This window comes from Thunnus thynnus, chromosome 21, assembly GCF_963924715.1.
Source record: "Thunnus thynnus chromosome 21, fThuThy2.1, whole genome shotgun sequence".
Lineage (NCBI taxonomy): Eukaryota > Metazoa > Chordata > Actinopteri > Scombriformes > Scombridae > Thunnus > Thunnus thynnus.
The window spans coordinates 22,261,086-22,274,593 of NC_089537.1; the positions used below are offsets into that span (position 1 = coordinate 22,261,086).

At 41.5% G+C, this 13,508-nt stretch overlaps 1 protein-coding gene across 23 annotated transcripts in view; it reads left to right on the plus strand.

Moving 5' to 3' along the window:
• The window catches only part of svila (supervillin a), an 85,511-nt gene extending 72,935 nt beyond the window's left edge, over positions 1 to 12,576 (plus strand). For 21 of the 23 annotated variants that reach the window (XM_067578323.1, XM_067578324.1, XM_067578325.1 and 18 more), the window contains 19 exons: positions 215 to 392; positions 500 to 672; positions 1,561 to 1,716; positions 3,566 to 3,702; positions 4,208 to 4,355; positions 4,445 to 4,590; positions 4,696 to 4,871; positions 5,449 to 5,602; positions 5,700 to 5,979; positions 6,886 to 7,040; positions 7,140 to 7,245; positions 7,474 to 7,681; positions 7,802 to 7,935; positions 8,244 to 8,399; positions 9,158 to 9,301; positions 9,556 to 9,677; positions 9,956 to 10,111; positions 11,155 to 11,175; positions 11,581 to 12,576. In XM_067578323.1, the coding sequence (XP_067434424.1) occupies positions 215 to 392; positions 500 to 672; positions 1,561 to 1,716; positions 3,566 to 3,702; positions 4,208 to 4,355; positions 4,445 to 4,590; positions 4,696 to 4,871; positions 5,449 to 5,602; positions 5,700 to 5,979; positions 6,886 to 7,040; positions 7,140 to 7,245; positions 7,474 to 7,681; positions 7,802 to 7,935; positions 8,244 to 8,399; positions 9,158 to 9,301; positions 9,556 to 9,677; positions 9,956 to 10,111; positions 11,155 to 11,175; positions 11,581 to 11,667 (2,837 nt within the window). In that variant the 3' untranslated portion in view covers positions 11,668 to 12,576. The remainder of the gene's footprint in view (positions 1 to 214; positions 393 to 499; positions 673 to 1,560; positions 1,717 to 3,565; positions 3,703 to 4,207; positions 4,356 to 4,444; positions 4,591 to 4,695; positions 4,872 to 5,448; positions 5,603 to 5,699; positions 5,980 to 6,885; positions 7,041 to 7,139; positions 7,246 to 7,473; positions 7,682 to 7,801; positions 7,936 to 8,243; positions 8,400 to 9,157; positions 9,302 to 9,555; positions 9,678 to 9,955; positions 10,112 to 11,154; positions 11,176 to 11,580) is intronic. The other 2 variants (XM_067578308.1, XM_067578322.1) reach the window with 1 other exon arrangement.
• The last annotated feature ends 932 nt before the right edge of the window (positions 12,577 to 13,508 follow it).

Sequence of the window (13,508 nt, forward strand, 5' to 3'; positions counted from 1 at the left end):
CCAACCAGAGCAAAAATGAGAGAGAATCTTTAACTAAAGCACGACTCCAAATGAACACTAATGCTGCAATAAATAAGCAGTTCTTAGTACTTTGACTTCAATACATGAGCCCAGTGATACTTGCACAGGCTTTGGAAAATAGTTCATAGAAGTAACTAGAATGTATTCTCGATTATATCTGATCCTGACACCACCCTGTCTTGTCCCTCTACAGTGCCTGGACTTCCAGAAGCTACCATCACAGTGACAGAGAAGAAGGTAAAGGAAGTGATGAGCCTCGAAGATGAAACCTTCTCCAAGTTCTACCGCCACATGGAGGAGCTGCCCACCATCACCAACAAGGTGGAGATAGATGACAACTTTGATGCCATCTTTGGTCCCCAGGTGGCAAAGTAAGCTCTCCCTGCCAGAGTTTTTTTGTTTGTTCTTTTTAAAGCAACAACCCTGACTGAGTCATGATTGTGTGAACTATAACCCATCACCTCTGGCCTCCCCTCAGGCTGACATCAGAGATGGTGCAGCACAAGCGAGCGGTGCGCCCGGCGCGTAACGTCCAGGCATCCAGGAACCCTCTGAAGATGCTGGCTGCCAGAGAAGACATCAGACACGAGTACACAGAGCAGAGGCTCAACATTGGCCTGCTGGAGAGCAAGAGGATGAAGGCAGAGAAGAGTGAGTGAGGATGATGAGGAGCTGGAGAGTGTATGAGACGAAAACACTCAGGGTTACAACTCTTTATATTATTAAACCTTTCATGTGAAATCTGTATGCTTTCAAGCCATGTGTATTCGGTCCAATTTGTGTAAAAGTGTTCAAATTGTTGCTCCCAATCTGGCCAATCACATGGAGCAGTTTGCACATTTTCACTGAACTGCTGTACACACTTCTGTGGATGTGACCCTGCAGAAATACAGTGATGAACAGCTTGAGCTTCTTGTGACAGCAGAATGAGAATCATTGTAATCACTGAGTGCAATAAATTTCTGTCTTTATGATACTGGCATAAAGATGTATTGACCCTTCATACTGACATCCAGTGTTTGGAACTAATGGTTTCCACTTCCACTGTGAAATAGGGAGGAAGAACATACGTCTTAATCACAGATACATAAGTAACTGTCAATGATATCACACAGCTGTGAATTAACTTACACAAGCTACTTTGGGACTTTACCTGACCTACATCTGGGACTGCAGACAGTTTCCTGCCTTTGTACAGTGTAGTCTTCAAAATCTATGCATTGTTTTTAAGCTGCACGTAGTCTGCAGCTTGTTTTGAGAGTGACATCAGAGAACCAACGAAGTTACTCCTCTAACTTCCTCCCTCGTGGTGTCTGACAGCATGAAACCACTTAAACTATCTCTGGAGTGTTCTATATTAGTTGCGGTTATATAGAGACCTTTAGTGTCGGAACTGGAAGGTCATTTACACAATGTGTCTGGCTGTTGTCTCCTTACTTATCTGCATATAGGGGTTAAATGTAATGAATTACAGTACTGTATGTCCTGTTCTTTCTGTCTCACGTCCCCTCTCTCTGTGCTCTGTTCTGTTCACTGCAGTGAATAAGAACTCTGGTTTCTCTGAGGTGGCCCTGGCTGGTCTCGCCAGTAAGGAGAACTTCAGCAATGTCAACCTGCGCAGCGTCAACATCTCCGAGCACATGTCCAACAACAGCGCTGTGCCTTACAAGAAACTCATGCTCTTGCAGATCAAAGGTCAGTTGAGTCAATAGGGCCTCTCTGACCATACACAAACAGTTGGTTCAACAGTTGTGGTTGTTGTCTTATGAGAGAATTGTGTATTCTGTCTGTGCTCGTCTCACTGGTTTGAAGTGGGTTCAGCTCAGTGGGAAAAAGATGATGTCACGCACAGTAACTCCATATACCGCCTATCAGGATTTGGCAATATTTAAATCCTGATGAAGCAAGTTATCTGAGTGTGAAACTCCTATAATATTACATTAGGATGTTTTTTTCCTTTTTATTGTTTCTTATTTTATACCATTATATATTATCTAGTCTATTTTAGTTATGGTTTTAAATGTGGCCTTTTAATTGTAATTGTTTCTCAACTACCTCCATTTGTTTATTATGATTTGTATGAAATAGCTGCTGTAACACTGAGATTTCCCTTTGGTATTAATAAAATACTCTATCTCCAGTAGACAGTATATCTATATATCTACTAATTAAGACCAGAGACTTTAAAATCAGTCAAAAAACATTAAAGGCATATATACAGTAGTTAATAAATTAAGGCTCATTCAGATTTTAACAGTTTTTACAACATAACAAGTCAGTTGGTCTAATAAAAAGAACAGCTGCTTTTCTGAAAAAGAGAAGTCATTGTCTAAGAAGGTTTCAAGCCGTCCTGTACTTCACTGCATGAAAGATATTGAATTATTTTTAAAAACGGTTGTAGTGTAAATAAAACCACATGTAATTCATCCTGTGTTATACTGCAGCCATGTTTTGGGATGACTTAACATTCACTACTTACTCTGCAGCAGGTAATTTAAGGTTCTTGCTTTTCAAAATGTCATTTTTGAAACAAATGCTTGTGACCCACCAGTTGGGAACCACTGGTTTAGACTTCGGCCAGATGTCAGACAGGCACCTTACAGAACACATACAGTGGTACACGTGCTGTCTGGTGGGCAGCTGATGAGCCTTTTTTCTCAGAGAGTTCATTCTGAGGCTATCATATTATACCTTGATGCTGAAAGTGTTGTTCTTAGAAAGTAAAACTGAAGGCACCTTCCTCCAATACAAACACTTTAGGATACCAAGCCAAGCAGAAAAGTACAAAACCTCAGTCGACTTTTTTCTAATCTTTTAAACTATCATGTTTGTTTTTTGAAGACATACAATCTGCCAGGTGTCTTCAGCAGCAGTTACATTCAGTTGTGCAACAGGTTGTAAAAACAAATAGCTATCGTTTTACACAAAGCTTTGGAGGATGCTGCTTCAGTGTTGTCCTTTCCAGAGGATATCTAAAATGGGAGACGAGAGACGGTCTATTTTGGTGTCTTTGCACCTCCTCCACGCGTCTGTTGGTGACAGCTGTGGTTTTAAATCATTCTCCCCAGGTCACCTCACGCTATCCTGGGCTGATCCTCTCCTCCATACCCCACTGTGTGTAATCCAGACCAAATCCACTAAAGCAGGGGTACTGCTCTGTTAGGAGGTTAACTGTTCCAACCTGACAGTGTTGCTTTTAGAATAGCTTCTACTGGTTTCTTCTTGGATCACCTGAAGAGCCAATGAGATCCTGAGCCAACAAGGCCCCTTGAGTTTGTTTTTAGACAAATTTATGATAAACTGCTGCTAAGCTGTCCCGGCTCCTTTCATGATGTTGGAAATTAAGACATATTTAATTCAAAGATGTTGGTACGTGACAGGGCTGATGCATGTACATATATGTCCAGGGTTAAATGGTGATGGCTGGCACATCGTCACCACCGACACCCCTAGCATGATAATCCAGGCATGCTGATAGTGATAATCAGAGCTGTCAATGATAAGTCACCTGTCTGTGTGTTTGTGTGCGTGTGTGCGACACCAGGCCGACGGCACGTCCAGACCAGGCTGGTGGAGCCCAGAGCGTCCTCCTTGAACAGTGGCGATTGTTTCCTGCTCATCACTCCTCACTTCTGCTTCATCTGGACCGGAGAGTTTGCCAACGTCATCGAGAAGAACAAGGTGAGTCTTGGCTCTGGAGCACCGGTTCTCGACAACAGCTGATTGGAGTAAGGGTGCTGTTACATGGGGCAGGCTTCACGTGCAGGATGTAAACACAGCGTTGGGAGGAAGCAACAGTGGCACAGCACAGGAAGAATAGTGTGAGGATACAGAGGAAAGGAGTGTGTGTGTGGCTAGAGGTTGCTGCAGGAAACTGACACAAAACAAAGCTATTGTTCAAAGCCCAGACTGGTCTGATGACCTTTAATTGGCCGAACAGAGCGCTGACCTCAATCTGACAAAAAGAAAAACTCTGAGTCATGACCCACATTACTTATGAGGGCTTGTTTGTTCAGCTCATTATAAAGTTTCGTCCCTTGGTTGACAGAAAGTTTATGCAGACATTCTCTTACTTTAGAGATACTGAGAAATTTATTTCCCCCAAAATTATATTTAGGTTTCAAGAATCTAATGTGTTTTTGGAATAAGATGAACAGAATTCATCAGTATTATGTTGTTCTTTCAGGCTTCAGAATTGGCCAATTTCATCCAGAGCAAGAGAGATTTGGGTTGCCGTTCTAACTACGTCCAGATCATCGAGGAGGGCAACAACACGCACAACCACACCGCCAAAGAGTTCTGGAAGATCCTGGGAGGCCAGACGAGTTATCAGTGTAAGGGTTAATATCTGACATCTAAACAAGCTGATGCCTATCTAAATGCCAGTATAACAGTAGTTGCCTCTGTGTCATTCTCACTGTAGCGGCAGGAACACCAGATGAAGATGAGCTGTATGAAGGTGCCATCGTGGAGACGAACTGCATTTACCGTCTGATGGATGACAAACTGGTCCCAGATGATGATTTTTGGGCCAAGATGCCCCGCTGCTCCCTGCTCAACCCAAAGGAGGTCAGAATTCCTCCTTCTCACTTCTCACTAAACAAAAGTCTATTTCAAAATAGACATTCAATATTCATCATCGTAGGTTGAAAACTTTCAATTTTTTCTGTGCAGGTTTTGGTTTTTGACTTTGGCAGTGAGATGTACATCTGGCACGGGAAGGAAGTGACGCTGGCACAGAGGAAGGTGGCCTTCCAGCTTGCGAAGCACCTGTGGAACGGCACCTTCGACTACACAAACTGTGACATCAACCCGCTCGACCCGGGAGAGTGCAACCCACTCATTCCTAAGTATGGAAGCACATTCGCAGATTAAACTAATAACATTAACAATATCTCAGTTACATTTAAATGGCCCAGGAAATGATGATGGTGAACCAACATCCACAAACAGCATACACCCTGGAACTGGCAAAACTAAATGGGATGCTGCTATTACAAATCTCCTTAACGCCTGTGCTTTTCCTGTTATGCCAAGGCAAAATATGCTGTACAAAAGGTCCATCCTCTGCACAAGCCTCAATATCAAACATCTATACAAATTAGCGCAATTATCTGTAATGTATTCAGTGTATTTTTACAACACTGGCACATTTTGATTGATTAGCTTTAACTTAAATGCAGTTATGCATGCAATAGTTCACCCTACAATTGAATAAGCTGGTAAAGATGCTACTAAGCCACTCAAAAGAATGTCATTAGTCATTAGTTTTAGTGTTTCAGTCACCTTTGATCTCTTTTGATATTTGTCCTTTGCAAGAAAATACTACAGATAATCACTGAAACTAGAACAGTGCAGCAAGAACATTGTCATGGATTGAGTTACTGTTATTGTGTTGTTGACTTATTGTATCTTCTTCACCTGTAGGAAAGGCCAGGGTCGTCCTGACTGGGCAGTGTTCGGCAGACTGACTCAACACAATGAAACCACACTGTTCAAAGAAAAGTTCCTGGACTGGAGCGACTCCAGGAAAACACCCAGCCCCACAAAAAACATCAACGACCACGTCACTGATCAGAAGGTATCAAAAAGTACTTCAGAACCATAAAATATGGTATTATAGTATTTTGCACAAAGCTGTCGCTTACTTCTGCCCTTCACTTTAACCCTCATCTCAGGAGCAGTCCACCTCCGATCAGCCCCGTGCATACGACGCCTCCCTGATGCTGCCCCTCCATCAAGCACCAGTCTGCACCATATTGGACGGGTTCAATGTGGGGCGAGGCTATGGCCTGGTGGAGGGGGAGGAGTGGCGGAGCTATGAGGTCAGCACGCTGGCGGTGGAGGTGTGGCACATCCTGGAGTTTGACTACAGCCGCCTGCCACGCCAGAGCATCGGCCAGTTCCACGAGGGCGACACCTACGTGGTGAAGTGGAAGTACATGGTCAGCACTGCAGGTCAGTCCTGAGTTCCTGTGTTGTACGTGGGATATTTTCATGTATGCATTGTCACTTATACACATTCTTGTCAACACACACATTTGAGGATCCCATTGCTACATGTTGTTTTTAGTCTCCTCTTATGCTATTTGCTTATGCTTATTTCAGTCTTTAATGACACCTGTTGTGAACTTTATAGGGCTGTGTTTTAAACACACTTCAAGCCCAGCTGCAGTGAAGTGTAAGAATAAGAAGATACAAAATATAATGCACAGTATATAATATTATATTTAAGGAATGTTTCTTAATGTCAACAAATGCCATGAAATGACCAAACCATCAATGAATTGATCTACTAAAAAGTATTGTCTGTATAAACAAAGCCTGATAAATCTTATTCCCCTGTGCCGTGGAGCTCCAAAACTATTAAAACACTGGAACACAAAATGTGTATTAATCCGCAGCTGAAAATAGTTCCCAACAAATATACCATTTACTCCCGTCTGAGAAATGTTTGCTAAAAACTACAGTGCCCACCTGTTTTAGGATAATATTTAGCCTTTTTAAAAAATGAAACTTAATATTTGTTACGCATTTTTAAAAATGTATGACTTCAGTAGGAACATGTTGGTTTTGATCTTTTTATTGGATTTGTTGTCAGTAACAGCAGGTCCTATCCTTTTGAGAGGAAATTTGAGGAAAATGTTGAGAGTTTGAGTGGTTAATTACAAAACCTCTCTGTATTCATCAAGCTTTAGCAGTTGATTGACTTAGATTGACCATTGATTGTTTTAATTTTCTTGACACCAGTACTTTGCCACTATAGACACAATAAAATAACTAGAGTATGCAAATCTGCAGAACAAGTTTTCGAGAGTTATAGTCTCTTACTTTATTATCTTTCTTCCAATCTCTCTCTATCAGTTGGGAGGAGACAGAACCCGGATCAGCTGAAGACGGCGGGGCCTGGGAAGGAGAAGTGCTGCTACTTCTTCTGGCAGGGCCGCAACGCTACTATCAGCGAGAAAGGAACATCGGCATTAATGACAGTGGAGCTGGATGAGGAGCGGGGAGCACAGGTACATGAAAGCACAATGCGTCTCTTCATGTGTCCATATTTGTCTGTACATAATTCCGTAAGCTTCACATCTCCTCCTGCTTCTTTCATCATCCTCCAGGTTCAAGTTCAGCAAGGCAAGGAGCCTCCATGTTTCCTGCAGTGCTTCAAAGGAGGGATGGTCGTTCACTCAGGGAAGAGAGAAGAGGAGGAGGAAAACTCACCGAGTAAGTCCACAGTACTGCTTTAACATGTCCTCAATGTGACAATTAAAGGCTGTGTGTGTTCTCTGCTGCTCTTTAGTGTAGCTTAGATGAAGAATGGTGGAATTGGATGTGAAGAATAGAAACCATCTGAAGGGATAAACACATCTTAGGCTGTTAGGCAGTTTTCTTCCTCTACATTTTTGAGCATCAGCTAAATGCCCAAAAATTCCCATCTCCTCTTCTTTCCAGATGACTGGCGTCTGTATTGTGTGAGGGGGGAGGTGGATGTGGAGGGCCACCTGCTGGAGGTGGCCTGTCACTGCAGCAGCCTGCGCTCAAGGGTCTCAATGGTGCTGCTGAGTGTCAGCCAGGCCCTCATCTACCTTTGGCACGGCTGCAAGTCTCAGACTCACACACGGGAGGTTGCGCACACCGCCGCCAACAAGATCAAAGAACAGTGAGTGTTTTATCCCAAAAAAGTATTTAGTGAGTACAAGAGGGTTTTCTTTTTTTTGTTTTGTTTTGTGTTCATATCACCATCATCATCAATCAGTGTGACACCTTTGTCTTTGTGCAGTTGTCCTCTGGAAGCAGGTCTCCACAGCAGCAGCAAGGTGACCATCCGGGAATGTGATGAGGGAGCAGAGCCCACAGGATTCTGGGAAGCCCTTGGGAGGAGGGACAGAAAAGCGTATGACTGCATGCTGCAAGGTGGGTGAAGCAAAGAGCATCAAACTCGACTCAGTTAACTTTACCAAAGACCTGTTTTACATCAGAAACTTTATTTTTCAGTAGTTACAAATTTCTGTTTGACATCTGTTATTTGGGTTCAACAAATGATCAAATGACATTTTATGGCACTGAGTACAAATAGTAGCACTGTATGAGAAACATAAATCTAACTTCAAAATATTCTTACGTCTAACTTCAGTCACAGACACCTCAGCTGTGTATCTGTTCTGTAAAGGCTGTGGATGATGTAATTAACTAGTGTCCTTGGTTATGTGTTTGACCCTCAGACCCAGGCAGGTTTAACTTCACACCTCGTCTGTACCAGCTGAGCAGCAGCTCTGGAGAGTTTGCAGCTGTGGAGTTTCTCTATCCGGCCAGAGATCCCAGGCAGGTCAACAGTATGCCTTTCCTGCAGGAGGACCTGTATGCAGCTTCCCAACCAGGTACATAGTGCAGATGTGAGTGTGGTAACGCTTTACTTTATGGGTCTGTAATTTCCAAACATTTCCTGGAAAGAACTATAAAATTTGGTACTAATTATAAGGAAAATGGAGACTGTGTTCAGCACTTCTGATTAATTAGAAGCAGTTAATTGCTAGTCTAACTTATAACTTAAAATTTATAAGGAACCCAGGAAGAATAATGAATATATTTACTTGGTTTAAATGGATTTATTTCAAGGAAAAACATGTTGTCCCTGTGATTACTACCACATGACACATTTCTTTTCAGGAAGCTCCCTGCAAAATTATTTGAAAATTATTGGAAAGCTATGGACCCATAAAATAAAGTGTTACCATGAGTAAGATACTCCAACATGCTTTTCATAGCAAGCAAAAAATGAAACAAGACACTTATGTCCTATTGACTAAACCAGTTTCTTAAAACTAATCTTAATCTTAAAGAAATTAAAGCTTTTGGGAGGATTTGTTTTCCATAAACCCTCAGAACTACATAATTATCTCCGACCATAACCAAAACAAATTCTAACCATAACGTAGCCACTTAAAAAAACAAATGAGAGGCCAATTAAATCTGAGACCAACAGAAAGAAGTGCAAGAGCACAGACACATAATGTTTGTCTCTTAGCTTTACAGTGTAAAAAAAAAAAAGAGAAAAGAGATCTCTATAAACCTTAAAAATATGTTAATCTACTGCATGTACAGCGTCATTATCTTGTTCTCTCTGTCCTCTGTTCAGCCCTGTTCCTGGTGGACAACCACCATGAGGTGTACTTGTGGCAGGGCTGGTGGCCTCAGGACAGCGAAAGCACCGGCTCCGCTCAAATCCGCTGGGACTCAGACAGGAAGTGTGCCATGGAGACAGTGCTGCAGTACTGTAGAGGTATTCCACTTCATTCTTAATATGACTTGATACACACAAGCACTATTTTTGTTGCTCTCTGTCACTGATGAATAAAACATTGTAGTTATTCCTTCCATTACCAGTTCATGTTAGATGTGGAACATTCTCAGACCACACTATCATTCATTCAAAACAACTACAGCAATGACCAGACTTGAATTTTTTTTTAAATTAATTAAAAAAAGACAAAATTATTGCTGATTTACTGATCTGCTCTTGCTTTGTTTCCACAGAAAAGAATGACAAAAAGCCTCCCAAAGCGTATCTGATCCACGCTGGTCTGGAGCCGCTCACCTTCACCAACATGTTCCCCAGCTGGGAGCACAGAGAGGACATCGCTGAGATCACTGAGAGGGTGTGTGGTAGAAATTCTATTATCTGATTACTCCCAGCTCCATAATCTGATATGAAGCAGTGTCTGCTTGAAGCCATCAGTATACACTCATACACGTGCACTTACAGTACAGTATTGTGCAAAACAGCAGACTTATTCTTTTCATGAAGTACAGGTCTGCCCAGGTGTAAGCCATTATCTCTTATTGGTTTTCCTAATTAGATTTATTATCTACTATCCAACTCTCTGCATGCTTTTTCTATTGAAACCGTGTTGTGTGTGTGTGTGTGTGCTGTCAGGAGGCAGAGGTGTGTAACCAGATTATCCTGGTGGAGGATGTGTTGGCCAGGCTGTGTAAGACCACATACCCTCTGGCAGATCTTGTAGCCCGGCCGCTGCCCGAGGGTGTCGACCCTCTTCGCCTGGAGGTCTACCTGTCTGATGAGGACTTTGAGGTAAGAAGCTGAAGTGTCTCTAATGTGACTTTAAAGGTGCTACATGTTTCTCTTTAACACAGATAGTCATACAAACATGTTTTTAGCTAGTAAAATGAAGAGACGTTTTGAACAGACACAGCCAGACACTACAGATTATGTGGGAATTTGCATTTTAAAGCAGCATAAATCAATTTTTTTGTCCACTTGGAGCTGACCATTAAGTTGTAAACACAAATGACATTATTGTCATCTAATAAAGTTGTTTTGGCTTACGCGTTAGCCTATTTACACATCAAGCCGACATGGAGCAACATTAGCATTTATTTGGAGTCGTGTTTTTTGCCACATGTAGATCCACTATGTACTTTCAGTAGTTTTTTGATCTAGCGCCAACATCTCAGTAATTCGATATTAGAAAACATTTCTACATGTGATATATTATTTTAAAAAATGATACGTTTGGCACCTTTAAAGGTTAAGGCTGGTGTTATTCTGTATTTTCTTATTGCAAATAATCCATATCCTGTCTGACACCCAGCCCTAAGCCCATTTGTTCCTACTGAAGACATACATCTTTAAAATTGGCTCACGAATATAGTTTCATTTCGTAAAAAGGTTAAATCATTTCCTGAAACAGGTGAGCACTGTAGTTTTTAGTAAGCGTTGCTCAAACAGGAGTAAATAGTGCATTTGTATGGGACTCTTTTCAGCAGTGGATTAATACTCATTTACTGCTCTAGTGAGTGTTTACTGCAGCAGGACAGTGTATGTGGGATTAAGTCAAAATAAACTACAGTGTGTGTGCTCATGGTAATGAAGAGACATCAGTCACCCAGTGAAACAGTGTCAGACTTTATGGTGTTTCTCCGTCGCTTTCTGGAAAATCTCGTATGTTCATTCTAACTTGTATTGATCATTCAGCCCTCCGATTACCTTCGTTTTCATCCCTCCCTTCCTCTTTTCTTCATCTTGTGCAGACGTTTTTCATTATGTGCTGTCATCCTATCTTCATCCTCTTGTCTTTTTGTAAACTTATCTGTTTGATTCATTCCACCCTCCAGGGTGTAGGGGCGTATGGAGAGGTGAGTTGTCTGACATGAGCATGGATGACCTGAATTATTGCTCATGTTGTACAGCATCCTTACTCAACTTTACCATAATCCATTGTCCAACTCTACTTCATCACTTTTTTAAAAATTTTCTCAGTAATAAAACATCTAACTTCTCCGATTTGTTCAGCATGCTGTTCACTCACAATCTATAAGCTGGTGTGGACATCATACTGAGACCTGGACATATGAGTCAAACTTGAAACAGACTATTATTTTTTGGGGATGTGAATTGAAGAATGATGGATTTGTTTTTAATCCTACTGACGCATGAGTGTGTTCTCGAGATGACTTATTCCTCACCATGCAGGCTGCAGGATTTGTTTGCTTACAGTGTCGTATGCTTGATGCTGATTGTGTGCATGGCTGTTCCAACAGAAAGCCCTGGACATGACCAGAGAAGAGTACGGGGGTTTGCCCAGCTGGAAGCAGGTGAACTTGAAGAAAGCTAAAGGACTTTTCTAAAGGTTTGAAACAGAGAGCTGACCTGAAGACATCAGGAAAAAAAAGCCACCAAGATGTTGTTCTGTCTCCTCTTTTGTTTACGGGTCACAACAAAGGCTCAGGGGCTGCCTCTCCTGAGTCGACCCTGTATTGGAGGGTTGAGGATGGGACGAGAGGAGTTACGAAGGCGCGGAGGAGACGATCAGAAGACGAGAGGTGTGCCAGCTTCTCGTCTCAGTTTCTGTCTCCTCTGCTTTTGGTGTTGGTGTTTTGGTTCTGCAAGTTGGAGACAAATGTAAGTGGATGCAACTCTGAGTGGATGTGTTAATAGCGCTTCTTTAAAGTTACACTATTAATGTATTGTACATATGTACCATACCCAGGACAGCCAGTGCCCTTACATTGTCATGCAGCCATCTGTTGGAGTTGCAGCAGGTCTGCTAGCCTGTTTGACACACTCCTCATCAGACTCTCTGCTATACCTGTATGTAGGTTTGTGCATTAAAAATAATTTATATTTATATCAAATCCATATAGGAGTTTTTTTTTTTAAAAGCTTCCTGAATAATCACTGAGCTAAATAAATTGTATAATTAATATTGAGGAAACTTGTGTCATATGTTGTTAAATATTGGATATGAAGGTAATCCTCTCTTGCTGTACAGTTCACCATTTGCCACTTACAAATCAACATGATGCAGCTTCATTTGGATGCCGCTAGTGTCATTGTTTCAGATAGAAGAAAGGACGTAGGCTTGATTAAAGGCAAAGATAGGCAGTGATTCTGAAATGTATTTGATTTTTAAATCCTACAGTGTATAGTGCCTTGCTTGTGTACAGTTTATATACAGACCCTAGTCTGCATTTTGAAGACTCTTTGTGATATAAATAACTATTAGAGGAATAAACCCTGCAAGTTGGATATCAGAATACTTGTTGCATTTCGTCATCTTTATCTGTCATACAGTTAGCTATTCTACATAGTACTGACAATCTCCTCACTGTACAAAATTCATTTCATGCATCACTCTTCTATGCATTATTATGGTTTATAGTCTTTAGATTCACTGCTACTACTGTCTGGTAGCAGTGAGCACCAGTAGAGGGCAGTATAGCACTAATTTCTGTGGACTGATACAGAAACTCAGATGGTGAGATAGATTCATAGTGAGTCAGGTTTACATAACGTAACTATATTACTCAACAACACTGAACACACTGTATTTGCACCGGTATTCTATAGTCAAATACCGCATGCATGATGTAGACTAATCTTTTTCTGTGGTTCACCATTGAAGATTGACTAAATAGAGCTCATATTACACATGATATATATAGTATTAATAGGAATATACAATATAAGATATATAGTAACAGTAACCAGGAGGTCAGGGTCGCAAGACAAATTTGAGGGGTTATGAAATTGACTTTACCTCAACATCATTTAAACGAAACAAGGAAAAAAAGTCACTCCATGGTCAGAGCGGGGGGAAAATAGACATCACTTCATTCTTAGGGGTTGCGAGCCAAATACTGTAGGTTGGAAACTACTGGTGCGGCTCATGTTTGTCAGTGTAGAACACACTGTATGGGGAAAATGTATTTTTCTGTCCACTCCTTTAAAACTACCGTCTGGGTCACTGCTTCCCAAACCGCAGGGTACTGAGCCATTGTAGCACTCACATGAGCAGAGAGGAAAGACGCAGAGCAGAACAAAATGAGAATGAAACTGATTCACAGCAGACAATTCTACTTGTCATAGTAGGGAAAGCACAGGTGTAACAAGGACTCTGCTCTATAAGCAGCTAAATAGAATTCAGCCATCGTTTGTTCTGTTATTACACCTTTGCTTACTGTGACAT